This window comes from Pongo abelii, chromosome 10, assembly GCF_028885655.2.
Source record: "Pongo abelii isolate AG06213 chromosome 10, NHGRI_mPonAbe1-v2.0_pri, whole genome shotgun sequence".
In the NCBI taxonomy this organism is placed as follows: Eukaryota; Metazoa; Chordata; class Mammalia; order Primates; family Hominidae; genus Pongo; species Pongo abelii.
Window position 1 is genome coordinate 115,768,850 of NC_071995.2, and position 17,077 is coordinate 115,785,926.

The following is a 17,077-nucleotide window of genomic DNA, read 5'->3' on the forward strand; positions in this document are numbered from 1 at the left end:
CTTGCCAGAATTACTCTAAGTGTGCAGCATGAAACTTGAGCATTTGGTCTCCTCACCTTGGGGGAGTCTACATATTTCTTAAGATGTGGACCTTCCGTTAGTGTATTGGTTTCTTTTTTTTCCCTGTCATTTTCCAGTGGTTGCCAACACGGAAGATCATCTACATGAAAGTCTGGGACTTGATCTCTTTTGGAGTTTAGATCATAATTCTGAGAGCACAGTGACTTTTTTTTTTTTTTTTAAAGTTTGGCTGTGTAATGTCGTTTACAAAATTACAATTCAATGCTTTGAAGCAGTGGTTGCCCTTCAGAACTTGTAAATGATCAAGAACCATTATAATGCATGCATTAACAGTGAGACCAGCACGGGGTCTCATTTTTATTCTTAATAGCATACCTATTTCATAGAGTGGTTATATCTCTTTTACAGATGAGAAAGCACAGATGCACTTAGCCTGGTGGCTTGTTGGTAAGGTGACCGAACAGGTGTATCAGTTTGAATCTTTGCTCTGAACCTCCATGCTGGTTTGCATCCCAGAGATTATGGTGGTTGGGATCAAGGATACTGGTGGCAGGGCTAGGGTTATGCCAAGATACAGGCATTGCCTTCCATGATGAGGATGGAGGCCAGGCCAACTGAGTAGGCAAAAGATGGAAGGCTCCTGTTACCAGAGGTGTGACTTTTCTGCACTAGAACAGCTAAAAACAAAGATGATGATGTCCTTTGCCTCATCAGAATAGTGTCAAGTCCAGAAACCAGTTCCTAGTGAGTCTTAAATGGGACCAATTGAAGAAAGCAGTGCCTGGCAAGTCTGTAACAGTGAAAGGCTAAATGAGACTTCAGTTTCAATGAACACAGGCTTTTCCTTGCCTTTGTTCTGGTTGTAGGAGGATAAGGAACATTTTTCTCTTGTTTCTTTACCGAATAGGTAAAGTAGGCCTCTCCACAATGTCAAAATAATCCAAAAAAGAAAGCAGGAGGAAGACCACGATTGCAAATGAAAGTTTCATCGTGAGTGTGGCTTTCCTTGGCAAGCAGTGACTCCCTCCAGTGTTGATTTGAGGAGTCTCAAGTTGTATCTGGGCTGAGAGAGAAAGTGATGCCTCTTTTTCTTGATGAGTGAAGCCAATTAGTTGTGGGAGGGGATGGAGGCTGACATTAAACCAATGACTTTCCATTATTTTTTTAGGCAAGCACCCTTGAGCCTTCTAATTACACTTGCAGATTTTTTTTTCCTGTTTTTTTCTGTATGGCCAAAATTTCTCTCTTGATTTAACATTCTGTTCCTTCTCTTTGCCCACAGAGAGCTGTCAGCTCTTACTCTTTTTTTGCTCCAGAGATCCCTTTTGGCCTTCATCCTTTGCACTGTTTTTGCAGTTAAATACCACATTTCCTTTTTATGCTCTGGGCTGTCTTTTAGCCCCGAGACTCCTAGATGAACAGAAACTTCATTCCAGAAAAATCTTTACCCTGAGTCTTGGTAGGGTCTAAATCAGTGCTTGGACTCCCTTAAAAAACACTGAGGTGATTTTTTTTTGTTTTGAGACAGCAGCCTTGCAATACATAAGACCGCTGTATTTGAGTGGTGAATTAACAGTTCGTTTGTAAGCAATAAGTCACTGATATCAGCCAAAGCTTATTAAAAATGGATTTTATTAAGTGATTGCTGTTGGGACACAGAGTGCAGCTTTTCCTAGCTTTGCAGAAGCACATACCAAAGTGAGCTTTGGCAGGTGGATTGGGAACAGGCAGAGGGGTACATACATACACTTGGCTTTTTTTCTGTTTCACACTCATATTTCTTTCTGCTACCAGGATCGTCAGTGACAGCCTTATCTCTCAAATAAAGCCCGTTACCTCATCTCTAATTGCTTATCCAAAGGCAGGCGAGCTCTGATTTCTCTGCATTAATAAATGACACCGAAGAAGAACTGCTTTGTTTGCACTGGCCCGCTCAGGTTAACCAGTGTAAGCCCCTGAGAGCATTAGGAAACCTTGCACTTCTCCAGTGGCCAAGGAGAGGTGGCGTTCATCTCCATCAAGAGCAGTGTCCGCTTGTTTACTTTTTGCTTATGTTTATAGCCCTATTCTTTTCCCAGTGAAAACCCCTTAGTGACCTAAAGCAGCTTTTCTCTAGCTGTGTGTGCTCACTCCCTTCCTAGTTGGGAGTAGTGGCGGTTGTCCTGGGAGGAGGGGTGGCCTCCCTGATTTCAAGGCTCACTTTGTTGGCCGCCTGCTGCTCACCTTTCCTTAGAGGTCAGGAGGCTTTCCACAGACCTTGACAGTGATTCCTGTGCCATACACCAGGCTGGAAGATAGCACCCCTGCTGCTTTGTGAAGCACCATGCGAAATGGTCATATGGGTTTCCTAAGTGAATATAAGGAGTGAAGGCTTGTGGGGGTCAGAGAATGGAGGATGGCTGGCACATTCTGAAATAGTTCCATGACCGCCTGGTGAAACAGTACGGATGCCTCCCTCCTGGGAAACAGCCTCATCTATCTTGTTACCACCTAAGAATATCTCTGGTCATTTAAAGGGCCTGTAAATTTGAGTTATTTTCATATCTAAGAATTATAAACTTCTTTCCGTTCTTTTTTTTTCCCCCTCAGAATGAAATGAATGATGTGCCTTTCTTTGATATCCAACTGCCTTACGAATTGGCAATCAATATATTTCAGTATCTGGACAGGAAAGAACTAGGAAGATGTGCACAGGTAAGGTGTCACCAACAGTTGTTCAAGATTTTCCTAAATGTGTGATTAAAGTATAAGACTCTCCTGGGTAATAGAAATTTACTCACAGAATTATAAACTTTGCAGAATTAATGAATTGGATGGCAAATTTACTTGAAGGAAAGCCACCTTGACCTTAAAGGATTATGTTCCACATCACTACTCGGTGTGTATCTTTCTGTGACCCAAGAGCTCTTTTCTCCCTGCAGTCTGAGTTATTTCTGACCTATGGCAGTGTGCTGGTGGCCGACAACTTGGTGCTAAGCCTTTATTGAGCTTGTCCGTGCTGTTAATGCACTCACAGTTTTTAATGCAAAGATGTGAGCCCTTGGTTAAATCGAGCCTGTTGTTAGGTTGGTAGCTGAGGGGTCAGCCCGAGGACAGAACATGTTTTAGGTGAAGTCACGTTTTAGGTGTATAGTCCAAATTACCCTTTAAACTTTAGGATCTCACTCAGTGAGGTGCAAGGCAGGTGAGAACTGAGACCCACCAAGGGAATTACAGATCAATGTCACCCGTCTCACGCTTACTCTGGGGCATATGCCTGTGGAGTGGAATGGTGGGAGATATCATTTAGGCCAAACTGCATTGTGTTTAGGAATCATGGGGGAATCTTGATAAAATGCAGATTCAGATTCAGGAAGTCTGTGGTGGGGCCTTACAGTCTACTTTCTTTTTTTTTGAGACGGAGTTTTGCTCTGTCACCCAGGCTGGAGTGCAGTGGGACGATCTTGGCTCACTGCAACCTCTGCCTCCCAGGCCCAAGCAGTTCTCCTGCCTCAGCCTCTCAAGTAGCTGGGACTACAGGCACGTGCTGCCATGCCCAGCTAATTTTTGTATTTTTAGTAGAGATGGAATTTCACTGGCCAGGCTGGTCTCAAACTCCTGATCTCAGGTGATCTGCCCACCTTGGCCTCTCAAAGTGCTGGGATTATAGGCATGAGCCACCGCGCCCGGCCCTATTGATGGTCTACTTTCTAAGCAGGGGATGCCAGTGTGGCTTTGGCCGCACTTTGAGAGAGGCAAAGGTTTATGCCATTAAAATTGTTCTTTTGTTCTCGTCTTTTTGGCCAAGAGTGTGTGATTGATTTTTCTTTTCTTTTTTTGAGACAGAGTCTTGCTCTGTCACCGAGGCTGGAGTGCAGTGGCGCGATCTCGGCTTCCTGCAACCTCCGCCTCCTGGGTTCAAGCTATTCTTTTGCCTCAGCCACCCACGTAGCTGGGATTACAGGCTCATACCACCACACGCAGCTAATTTTTGTATTTTTAGTAGAGACAGGATTTTGTCATGTTGGCCAGGCTGGTCTTGAACTCCTGACCTCAAGTAATCCACCCACCTCAGCCTCGCAAAGTGCTGGGATTACAGGCATGAGCCACTGCACCTGGACTGATTTTTCTTTTTTAAAAATTTCATTTTATTTTTTTAAATGGACAAATAAAGTTATATATATTTATCAGGTATAACATGATTTTTGAAATATCTATGCATTGTGGAATGGCTCAGTTGAGGTAACTAACATGTGTTACCTCACATACTTATTTTCTGTGGTGAGAACACTTAAAATCTATTCTCTTAGTGATTTTCAAGTATACATCATTAACTAAAGTCACTGTGTTGTACAGTAGAGCTCTGAACTTATTTCTCTCATCTAACTGAAATTTTGTATCCTTTGACATCTTTCCAGTGTCCCATCCTGCCCCGCCAGCCACTGGTAACCACCATTCTACTCTCTACTTCTATGAGCTCAACTTTTTTAGATTCTACATTTAAGTGAGATCACGCAATATTTGTCTTTCTGTGGCTGGCTTATTTCACTTAACATAATGCCCTCTAGATTCATCCACCATGTTGTTGTAAATGACATGATTTCCTTCTTTTTTTTTCTAAAGGCTGAATAGTATTCCATTGTGTGTACATACCACATTATCTATCATTTATCTGTTGATTCTGTATCTTGGCTGTTGTGAATAATGTTGCAATGAGCCTGGCAGTACAGAGATCACTTTGACAAACTGATTTCACTTCCTTTGGATGTATACCCAGCAACCAGAATTGCTGAATCATATGGTAGTTCTATTTTTAATATTCTAAGGAACCTCTGTTTCCTTAATGGCTGTGCTAATTTCCATTCCCACTAACAGTGTGCAAGGGTTCCCTTCTCTCCATGTCTTTGCCAGCACTTGTTTTGTCTTTTTGGTAATAGCCATTCTAACAGGTGTTTAGTTTTAATTTGCATTTCTCTGATGATTAGTATTGTTGAGCATTTTTAAATATACCTGTTGGCCATTTGTATGTCTTCTTTTGAGAAATGTCTATTCAGGTCCTTTGTTCATTTTTCAATTGGGTTTTTTGTCTTCTTGCTATTGAGTTGTTTGAGTTCCTTATGTAATATTTTGGATATTAACTGCTTATGAGATATATGGTTTGGAAATACTTTTTCTCTTTTGTAGGTTGTCTCTGTACTCTGTTGATTGTTTCCTTTGCTGTGCAAAAGCTTTTTAGTTTGATGTAATCCCATTTGTCTGTTTTTGTTGCCTGTTCTTTTGGGGTCATAGCCAAAAAATCATTACCTATACCAGTGTCATGGAGTTTTTCCCCTAAGTTTCTTTCTCATAGTTTTACAGTTTCAAGTCTTATGTTTAAGATTTTAATCCATTTTGAATTTATTTTTATTTTTTTTATTGAGACAGAGCCTCACTCTGTTGCCCAGGCTGGCATGCAGTGGTGCAATCGTAGCTCACTGTAGCCTCAAACTTTTGGGCTCACGTGATTCTCCCACCTCAACCTCCCGAGTAGCTGGGACTATAGGCTCATGCCAACATGCCCAGCTAACTTTTAAATTTTTTGTAAGGACAGGGTCTTGCTTTGTTGCCCAGGCTAGTCTCGAACTCCTGGCTTCAAGTAAGAGTTAACTTCTTTATAATAGTGTGAGATGGGATCTAATTTCATTCTTCTGTATGTGGATATCCAATTTTCACAACACCATTTATTGGAGACTTTTTTCCCCATTGTGTGTTGTTAGCACCTTCATTGAAAATCAATTGACTTGTAAATGCACAGGCTTATTTCTGGGCTCTCAATTCTGTTTTACTGGTCTATGTATCTGTTTTTATGCCAGTGCCATGCTGTGTACATTGCTCTAGCTTTGTAGTATATTTTGAAATGAGGTATTGTGACGCCTCCAGCATTGTTCTTTCTGCTCAGGATTGCTTTGGCTATTTGCAATGTTTTGTGTTTTTATGCAAATTTTATCTTTTTTTTTCTGTATCTGTGAAAAATGTCTTTGGAATTTTTATAGAGATTGCATTTCACTCACTTTGAGTAGTATGGACATTTTGATAATATTCTTCCAATCCATGAACATGGAATATCTTTCTATTTATTTGTATCGTCCGTTTTCTCCTTAGTGTTTTATAGTTTTCAGCATACTGGTCTTTAGCTTCCTTGGTTGAATTTGTTCCTAAGTATTTATTTTTGGTGTGGCTATTGTGAATGGGATTATTTTCTTGATTTCTTTTGCAGATAGCTTGTTGTTAGTGTATAGAAACTTTACTGATTTTTGTATATTGATTTTGTACCCATCACTGAATTTGTTTATTAGTTTCTTGGGGGAGTATTTAGGGTTTCCTATGTTTATGTTTATATTGTCTGTAAACAGGAACAGATTAACTTCCTCCTTTCTGCTTGGATGCCTTTTATTTCTTTCTGTTGCCTAATTGCTATGACTAAGACTTCTAGTACTATGTTGAATGGAAGTGGTGAGAGTGTGCATCCTTGTCTTATTCCTGAAGAAAAGCTTTCAACTTTTTACTAAGTATGACTTTAGCTTTAGTTTTGTCACATGTGGCCTTTACTGTGTTAAAGTATGTTTCTTCTATACCTCATTTATTAAGAGTTTTTATCATGAAAGGATCTTGAATTTTGTCAGATGCTTTTTCTGTACCTGAGGTGATCACATCATTTTTCTCCTTCATTCTGTTAATGCATTGTATTACATTTATAGATTTCTGTTGATTTTTCATAAGTTAAATGGGTGTATGATTGCTAACCGTGTGGCCTTTGATGGACAACTGTATTCTCTAGGAGACACTGGAGTAGCCATTCTCCATAACTGCCAAAAAATTAGTTTGTTTAATGGTTAGCATTTTCATCCCTGGATTCTATAATGCATTTTACACAGGTGTTTACAGCTTCAAGAGAAAGGGTTTGCAAAATTCACTGGTAGGAAAACTGTACATAAAATTCAAAGCACCACCAAGACTATGAAGTTCAGCATATGAAGGCGGTTTGAGAGTGGTGAAAACTACCCAAATTTAGACTCTGGAGCTTGCTACCTCTATGGCAGTTCAGTGAAATCACACATGATACAGGACCATTTAGACAGTTTATGGTGTTCTACTCTTTCTTTTTCTTTGACGGAGTCTCGCTGTCACCAGGCTGGAGTGCAGTGGCGCGATCTCGGCTCACTGCAACCTCTGCCTCCCAGGTTCAAGTGATTCTCCGGCCTCAGCCTCCCAAGTAGCTGGGACTATAGGCGCGCCACCACGCCCACCTAATTTTTGTATTTTTAGTAGAGACGGGGTTTCACCATGTTGGCCAGGATGGTCTCCATCTCTTGACCTCGTGATCCACCTGCCTTGGCCTCCCAAAGTGCTGGGATTACAGGCATGAGCCACTGTGCCCAGCCTTTCTAATCTTCCTTTGTGAAGCATTTTGCTTAAATCGTTTTTCTACTTGAATATGAATTTGAAAGAATTTTTAATATTCTTGATTATTGTTACAGTATTGCTTAAGTGGGGGCATTGGCAGATATTTTTTGATGCAGAGTGTGTGTCTTTAGGAATGATGGAAATTATTTAAAGGCTAAAATTCACTTAAAAAATGTGCTGAGGTGTAAACTGTGCTCAGAGCCTATCAGTTGCATTAAGCATGAGTACCTATATTGTTTTCTTTCCCCTTGGAAAATTGATTTGTTATATTCTAACTTTACACATTGGCCCTGCTCCCAAGAGTTGAAAACAAGAGTGTAGCTAAATGAGGCCAGTTCCTGGATTTCAGCCTGATGCTGTTAGCCGAAGTCTTGGAACAGGGTCTAATAGCTAGCTGCTTTACACAAAGTCAGCATTAGATGATAAAATCTTCATTCTTGATAGCGAGCTGCTGTTTAAGAAATCATTTCTTTTAACATTGCTTTTTGCTCTCCTGCTTTGTAGAGAGCCATGTGGCTTTCACATCTGCTGCTGGTTTTCTCATCCAAAGAGTTTATCAGAGAAAGATAGAATCTAGTGGAAGAAGAGATCCCTTTTTGGTACAATGGGGCTGCATTACAGGGTAGATTGGTTATGCTGGTGAGATTATTCTGCAGGTGTGAACAGTTTAATTTGCAACACAGTAGTCCAATTGTCCACCAGAATTCTTCCTTCTATGGCCAGTTGGATTTGGCTTTTTGTTGTTGTTAACCCAGTTTTTAGAGCACATATATAAGAGTAGAAAATATTCTTAAACAGAACCCCATTAGTGTACAGTGACTAAGTTGGCTGTGATCTGTGAAGTCAGGATTTTTATGGAGCTCTTACATGAGAATGACAATAGATGGCCAGTAGTTTGGAGAATTGGCTTTGTTTCATCAATCATTAAAATTAAAACCACAAAGTAATAAAAATAAGTAGCATTTTCATTTGTTTCTTGGGGTGTTTTTATTTTGAAATAGGGAGGAAATCCTTCTGTGGAATGTCCTGCTGCTTTATGATTTTATTTTAGAGGGGCTTGCTTTTTTTCTCTCTCTCCATCTCTCTTTTAATCTAGGTGCCTTGGGATTTTAGTGAAGTTGGACCAGTTATGTGGAATTGGCACCATGAACTAAATGTATGCCCTTGGAGAAAACCTGTTTGCTTAGATCTTTATGCCAAATTGGTAACTGACTAACAGTAAGAAACTCTGTTACTGGGAGGCCTTTGAGATTTAATTATCCCACAAACCATGCCCGAGACTGATTTTGCTTTGACTTTGCCTCCTTTCCATATCCCCTCTTTTTTTTTGCTTTTGAGGCTGTATGTTTTGAAAACTGAAGTCCCGCTACATTAGTTTGTGATCCTTGTGTACTTTTGATGCTGAGGTCTCCAGCTCCTTCCTTTCAATAGTTGTCCCTCGAGGGACTTAATCTCTCTGTGGGAGTATTTCTTGCCGAAACATCTTGAAAACAGTGTAGCTTTTAGTAAGCAAAGTTACTTGTTGGACAGTTTATTGAACAGGTTTATAATCTTGCTATTTATAATTTTATGTTCATCTTTTTTTGTGCCCACAGGATTCCTGGTATTTAAAGGAGACTATTTTTTAGTGGATAACAATGACGCAGTTGTTGATTTCAAAATTACAAATTGGTTTTTAGGAGAAAAGTAAGTCTGCCATTATATTACAATGTGAATGATTCTGAGGAGTGATGGCTTTTAGGTATTTACCAATATTCATTTTTTAAACTTTAAAAATTATTATAAATTTATAGGAAGTTGCAAAAAATAGTACAGAGAGTTCCCGTGTACCCTTCCCCCAGTTTCCTCCATTGGTAATATCCTGCATAACTACAGAACAGTAGCAAACCAAGACCTGACATTGGCACAATTCACAAATCTTATTGATGTCACTAGTTTTACATGCACTTATTTGTGAATCTGTGGAACTTTACATGGATGTAGATTTGTGTGACCACCACCACAGTCAACATATAGAACATTCATCACGAGAATCTCTTGTACTACTCTTTCACAGTCTTTGACAGCCACACTGGCCTCAAGTCCTTCCCCAACCCCTTCACCCCCAGCTCCATCTCTAACCCCTGGCAACCACTGATCTGTTCTCCAACTCCATAATTTTGTTTTCAGTTTTTTAATGTATATTTTAGTTCTTTGTGTTTCCTAACGTGTAATTTTAGGAATTTAGCTGCATAAGTAAGATGTCATTTTTTCAAGTAAAAGATAGAAAAACGTGCATAAACAAAGCAATAAAGAAAAAGAGGGAAGATGCAGAGGTTAAAAACTTGAAATTTATGACAATATTGGTGAGCAAGAAGTAGGTGACAGCGAAATAAATAAGTAATTCTAGAACCAAAGACCAGCATATTAGATTATGGTATTTCAAGTTTCAAGGAAAATGTGATTTTATGTCCATGTAGGAGAAACTAAAATCCAGGCGCTTATAGCTAAAGATCTATAATCTTAATGAAATCTGTGTGAGTCAGGAATCCATAGCCAAGTGAGGCTGAATTGATTTTCCTGGCAGAAGTGATTCTGCAGACCTGTAGTTGCTGGCAGGGTTCCCTTAGTTCTTTACTTTCACCCTTGCCACCAGACTTCTCTTGTCAGGAAGTTATGTGGAAGGTTCCTTGTATGCTCAAGACCCAAGTGCCCTCAGGAGTTCCTTTTAATTCATGTGATTGTTTTGGCTGCCTCCTTTAAGCACACATTTAGGGAAAGGCAAAATCACTCTAAAAAACAGATTGGGAGCTAGATGAAACAAGAATGGCAAATGAACATTGAGCTAAGCGGTGGGTACTTTGGAGTTCTTTATATTGTTCACTTTACTCTTGTGTGTTTGAACTTTTCCACAATTAAAAAGTTTACTAGAAAAAAAAGCATAAAGCAAAATAATACATGTGAATAAGAGCGAGCCTACGGAGGGCAGCACATGCCAGGAGCTGAGCTGTGTCTATGACCTTTGAGAATTAAAAGCAATGCTAATTTTTTAAAAAAAGTTGGACTTACACTTTTATCTCATTTAGTTATTTCTATAGGGCTGACTATGTATGTGCGAGGTACTGTTCTATATAATGAAGACAGCTGAGAATAAAACATAAAAAACCTGCTTCTCAGCTTCCATTGTATACAATAAAGACATGATTAAACAGAGTTATCAGATGGCAGTGAGTGCTATAGAGAAGAACAAGACAGTAGAGGTGATATGGGGGTTGCACTTTTGAGTGGCCAGGGAAGACTTTGCAGAGAAGGTGAGCTTTGAGCAAAGACCTGAAGGAGGAGTGAAGGACACTGTGCAGATCTCTGGCAGAGTGGAATAGCAAGGGCGAAGGACTTGAGGCAGGCGCAGCTGAAGCTCATCTGAGGCAGAGTGCACCTGTTGTGTTTGAGGAACAGCAGGAAGGTCCAAATGGGTGGTTGTGGTATGCTGAATAATGGCCCTCTCAAATATGCTCACTTCCTAATCCCTGAATCCCACCAGTATGTTACCTTTCATGATAAAAGGCCCTTTGCAGATGTGATTAGGTTAAGGATCTAGAGATGGGGTGATTATCTTGGATTATACAGGTGGGTCCAGTGCATTACAAGTCTCCTTGTAAGAGGGAGGCAGGATGTCAGGGAGGAGAGGAGATGCTGTGTTGCTGGCCTTGAAGGTGGAGGAAGGGGCCACAAACCAAGGAATGTAGGTAGCTTGAAGTTGGAAAAGGTAAGAAAACTGTTTTCTTTCTGAAGCTTCCGGAAGGAATGCAGCCCTGCCCACACCTTGCTTTTACACTTCTGGTCTCCAGAACTATAAGCGAATAAATCTGTATTGTTTTAAGCAGCTAAGTTTGTAGTAGTTTGTTAGCGCAGCCATAGGAAACTGATACGGGGGTGTAGTGAGCAGAAGGGTAAGAGGAGGGGAGGACTCAGGATGTGATAAGCGTTTAATCCATTAAAAGAACTTGAAGTTTTGTTGTGAATGAGATGGGAAGCCTTTGCAGTGCTTTGAGCAGAGGGGTGACAAGGGCTGCCCTACTTTTAAAAAGGGACCATTTGGGCTGCTGTGTGGAGAATCAGTTGTTGGGGGACAAGGACAGCAGCAGGGAGACCAGTTAGGAGGCCACTGAAGTAACCCAGAGAAGAGGATGTGGTGCTTGGGCCAGGATGGCACCAGCAGAAGTGGACAGAGTCAGGATTGTGGATGGGTTGGATGTGGGGACGGAAGGAAGAGAGTCAACAAGGACTCCATGGTGTTTGCCTTGGGCAGCTGGAGGAATGAGTTCATCGTTTACGGACAAGCAGCAGACCATGGAAGGAGCATGTGTGGGTATGGGGGAAGATCACTCATTGGTTGTGAGGCTGAGGATGAGCTCTTCGTTGAGCTCTGGGCCGAAAATGGAAATTTGGAAGCTGTCAGCCACATTGATGGTATTTAAGGCCAGGAGACAAATGAGAACATTAAGGAAGTGAATGTAAATAGAGGAGGGGTTCAGGGATGGATCCCTGGTGCTCCACAAGGATTAGAGGCTGTGGACATGAGCAGGGCCAGACAGAGGACTGGGAAGGAGTTCCCTGCCAGGCAGGAAGAAAACCCAGATGTGTCGTTCCCTGGGACCATGGGATAAACGTTTTCCAGGAGGAGAAAGTGATCAAAGGTGTTAAGCGCTGCTGTTCATCAAGTAAGAGGAGGACTGAGAAACGGCCATTGGGTTTTGCAAGTTGGAGGTCACTGGTGACCTTCACCAGGGTCAGTGGTGTGTTGGGGGCAAAAGCTAGTGGCTCAGGAGCAAGTGGAGAGAGAGGAAACTGAGATAGTGAGTGCATAGAGAGCTGTCTCTATGTGGTGTGTCCTCCCACAGTAGACCTGATGTGTGAACCTGTGAAGGGAACAATGAGACTTCCCCTCTGTGAGCCTCACTGGTAACCCTAATCCAGGCAGAGCTAATAAAGCTCATTTTTGAGCCAACAGCTTTTTTTTTTTAATGCTGCAATTCACAGTGGTGCTATAAAGCAAAATGCTGGAGACACATTTATTAGCAAGTCCTTGCAGCTGAGGCTCACTCAGTGGGGCTTTACTGAGCAAGGCCATTCCAACTCTGGTGTATTAAAGAAAGAGCATTAGGCCTCTGGAAAATTCAGGCTTGTAAACTTGCTAGATTTCATAAAACTTAAGGAATCAAAACAATTAACAAGATTTCCTTTTGGTGGGACCCTTTAACATTTGCTTGTGAAAGTTTAACTAGGTCTTTTTCTTGTTGATTTTTTTTCCTTCAGAATTAAAAGTCATTTTTAAAACCTGTCATTTTTGTTCTCCTTTAAAAGAAGAAAGAAAAGCACCCTTCTTTTATAGTTTGCTAAAGAAATTGTGGACACATTTCTGTTTTTAATACCTAATTGTGGATACAATCCTGATCCCTTTTTGGAAGCAATTCTCACCTCTGCCTTTTTTAAGTCCCTCAAAGAGATTTTTTATTTGTTATCCAGGACTTAAACTTTAGCCTGAATATTATTTTTTATGGAATAAACACTGTGACCCGGGGTTAGTGATGTGAATGATGCACCACAACATCAATTTTTTGGTCTCAGTTTTTCATCCTGTAACCCCGTTGTACAAATTTCAGGTTGTGTTATTTAAAATGATTTGGCATTTTCCTTGAAACTGTTAGAAAAAGCTGCTTTCAGCTTCGAACGTCTTTAAGGTCCGACATATTTGAGACTTCCTGAAAGTCTCATTGAAAAGTTTCCATTTTAAAGTGGCTGAGATTTGCACAGTTCTCATGAAAACTCATACAAAATGTTTAGTGTGAGATTTTCTAGTTTGTAATCATTGAGCACTGCCTTTGGATTTTCCTAAAGTGCGGATGATTCAGAGGCTCCATCCAACAAAACGAAGCTTATAGCTCATTTTTGAACACATAATTTAAAAGATTGCTTCCCCTATTTGGGGCCAGTCTTGTGATCTAACCTGGGTGTAAGGGCAGGGGCCCCAGCATTTCCCTATAGCTTCCTCAGCCATGGAGAAGTAGCCCCAGTCTGGGTGCGTCCATGGGATCTCTCTCACATGCCAAAGGTTTTGGTTTCATAGCTTGGGTGGGAAGCAGATGAGAACTGCGGGCCTGAGTGCCCAGTACATGGTTAGTGCCCAAAACATATCTTAACTGATTGACTGGTAACCCAAATCAGTGTTCTCTAAAGTGACTTCTGCAGAGTACTGGGCTCTTGAGATACTCCTTGCAAAAAGAAGTCAGGAACCAAATGAGTTTAGGAAATGCAGCTTCTTATAAAGGTTGAACTTCCCAAATCCAAAAATCCCAAATCCCAAATGCTCCAAAATTAGAAACTTTTTCAGTGCTCATTGGAGCATTTTGGATTTTGGATTTGGGGATTTGGGAGACTCAGTCAGAATAATGCAAACATCTGAAATCCAGAATACTCCTGGTTTTAAGCATTTTGGATAAGGGATACTCAACGTGTATCCCCTTCTTAGAGATGTGCAACACATGCTACTGCTATTCAAAGCGCCAAGTTCTGCAGCGAGGAATTCTGCTTAGTTTTGTTTAAAGCAGTGTTTCCTAAGCTCATTTGACCATGGAATCCTTTTCTAAGGAGCTTAGTAACACCTGGAGGTGTTGTTCTACTGAATATGCTTTTGGTCCATGTAATTAAAGAATGGCTACATTTATATGATCTCTTAATTACTCTTGAGTCTTTTTTTGTTCAGTAGTTACATTTCATGACTTTTACAAAATGTTATGGTTTCTACAAAAAAGGCATATGTATGCCCAGGATCAGAGTAAAGCTGCCCTGTGTTTCCTGAGCACGTTCTGCCTTTGAGAACCTGTAAAGGTCTCTATATGTTACCTTTATCTTACACCTTCTTAAACCCTGAATTCCAGGGCTCGGTTAGGTGACATACGCTGCTCTGGGACTACTCAGGTTGTGGCCTGGCTTGCTCACAGCTGACATTGGTCTGTCCCTATCTGTGCTTCATGATTGCCCAGTGCTCAGACACTCTGGCACAGACAGACAGACAGCATCTGGGTGTCATGGGTAGGCTCAGCTGTGGACCAGACATGCCAAAAATAAAACCATGGTGTTCTCGTCTAGTCAAACTGGAGCTCCAGCATTGCTGAGTCGTTATCCCGTTCTTTATTGCCTGACCACTTGTGATCAGATGAGGGCTTGTTTTCCTGAGCCCTTAAGGCTAAGATGGAGAAGTGTGGGATGACAGTGTGGTTAAGTGGATTTGTAACTGATGCTGTGGCCATGCCCAGGGTGGGCTGCTTAATGGATCCATGTCAGCCTGGGGGGTGGGCTCCAGTGGTTTGCCACAGAGCTAGAGCCCTACCTTTAGCACCATCCTGGTTATCTTTTTTTTTTTTTTTTTAAATAATTAAGACGCAAAGGCCCACAGACCATATTTTGCAGATGACTTATGGATGGGAGAAGTGGCTAATGCAATGGATGACAGAATCGGGATTCAGAGATTATCTAGGGGAGGCTAAAATGCTGGGGGGGGTGGGGCAGATGTTGAGGTGGGGAATGAAATGGATCGAAAGTTTACAAAGTTAAGAATTTAGGTATAAAAAATAGTGTGGTGGAAGGATGGTGGGCTTTTTTTTTTTCCTTTCAGTTTGTGTTTAAAAAAAAAACCCTGAAGAATCATGAGGACCAAATTGAGGTTACTGTTGCGGGGAAGAGAATGTGAACGGTGAGAGATACTCAGGAGTTTTAAGCTGATTAGCAATCTTTTTTTGTGTGTGTGCAGGGTGGCGAGTTCATGGGTGTTTGTAATATTCTTTATACCTTTTCATTTCCCTTAAATAGTTAATAAATTAAACAGACTGCAGAAGCTTTAGTGGACCATTAGTTGAGTAGCCATGTTGATGGCTACAAGTAAAGCAGTAAACCAGTGTCTGATAAGATCCTTCTGTGCATGGCACTGCACAGCCCATATTTGAGGGGTTATTGAGTCCTGAGTACCACATTTGAAGAGGGACACTTTAGATGTACAGATGTTTTAGGGTGCATTGAGAGAGTGTCAGAATGGAAACTATATGAAAAATAGTGGAAGGAAATGGATAATATTTAGAGCAATGAAGAAATGACTAAGGGGAAATATGATCGCTGTCTTCAGCTATTTGAGGGACTGTCAGGTGGAAGAGCAAATAGATTTCTTCAAAAGGGCAAAATCAGAGCCATAGGTAGAATGAGTTTTCTAGACAGTGGAAGGAAGCCCTTTCTAATATTCAGACTGCCTGTTGTTAGATCAGACTGATGGGGGAGGTCAGCTCTCCACTGGAAGCATTGCAGGATTGCCTGGGCCGCATTGGCCAGGGATTCAGTAGGGTGCCTTCTTGCAATGAGGAGGTACACCTAGTTGATCTCCAAGGCCCCTCTTGATTCTTCAGGTTCTAAACCATTGGAGACTGAGACAGCATGACACTCTCAGCATTAGAGTGTGACACTTAGATTTCAGAAAAATGACAGCTTTGTCACTTATTTATGCCACGTGATCTAACTTCGGATGCTGTGAATTCCACGCGAAGCGTCCATGCCTGTAGGGAAAGTGACTGAGGTGATGTGACTGCTTATCACACATGGAGCTTGTGTGCACACATATATAGCAGAAGCATAATTAAGGAGGCCAAAACTTTAATGTGTCGTCAGTGTTAGGTTGGTCAGTATTGCTTTGATATGCTTTTGGTTGAATAAGGTATTGTAATAATTATTTTTGGTATAGTTTGCTTGAGATAGAAAGTCAAATTTTGAGACCAAGATAAACTGAGTTCTTAGATTCCCACTAATTTTACTTTGTAAGTTTTAGCCTCTTTCAGTGTGACTTATGTCTTTTTTATACCTCTGTCCCTTCATTACTGCCTTCTCTTATGTTAAATAGATATTGTCTAGTATGCCATTTTAATTTCTTTACTCTGTTTTTTGAGTTATTTTCTTAGTTGTTGCCTAGGGATTACAGTGAACATCTTAGTTTAAAATAATCTAGTTTGGATTAATACCCACCTAATTCCAGTAGTGCACCAAAAACTCTGCTCTGAGATAACTTCATTTGGTGTATGTTGGCACACTTGGGTCATATCCCACAGGCCTCTGAGACTCTGTTCATTTTATTCATTTTTTTTGTTTTGCTTTGTTGTTTTTGTTTTTTAGAGATGAGATTTCACTATGTCACCTAGTCTGGAGTGCAGTGGTGCAATAATAGCTCACTGCAGCTTTGAACTCCTGGACTGAAGCAATCCTCCCGCCTCAGTCTCACAAATAGCTGGGACTACAGGCACACACCATCACATCTGGATAATTTTTTTTTTTTTTTTTTTTGTAGAGACAGGGTCTCACACTGTTCATCAGGGTGGTCTCAACTCATTGAGCAATCCTCCTGCCTCGGCCTCCAAAGGTGCTAGGATTACAGACTCTTTTTTTTCCTTTATTCTATTTTCCCCCCATGGAGTAGATAATCTCAGTTGACTTGCTTTAAGTTTCTTGATTTTTTTTTTTTCCAAGACAGAGTCTTGCGCTGTTGCCCAGGCTGGAGTGCAATGGTGTGATCTTGGCTCACTGCCACCTCCGCCTCCTGGGTTCAAGCGATTCTCCTGCC

At 41.0% G+C, this 17,077-nt stretch overlaps 1 protein-coding gene across 4 annotated transcripts in view; it reads left to right on the forward strand.

Moving 5' to 3' along the window:
* Positions 1–17,077, forward strand: part of FBXW8 (F-box and WD repeat domain containing 8) — a 118,822-nt gene that overhangs the window by 14,429 nt on the left and 87,316 nt on the right. For 2 of the 4 annotated variants that reach the window (XM_003778132.5, XM_024257528.3), the window contains exon 2: positions 2,611–2,715. The exons of the other annotated variants lie outside the window; for them this stretch is intronic. In XM_003778132.5, coding sequence (XP_003778180.3) covers positions 2,611–2,715 — 105 coding nt within the window. The remainder of the gene's footprint in view (positions 1–2,610; positions 2,716–17,077) is intronic. 4 annotated transcript variants of the gene reach the window in all.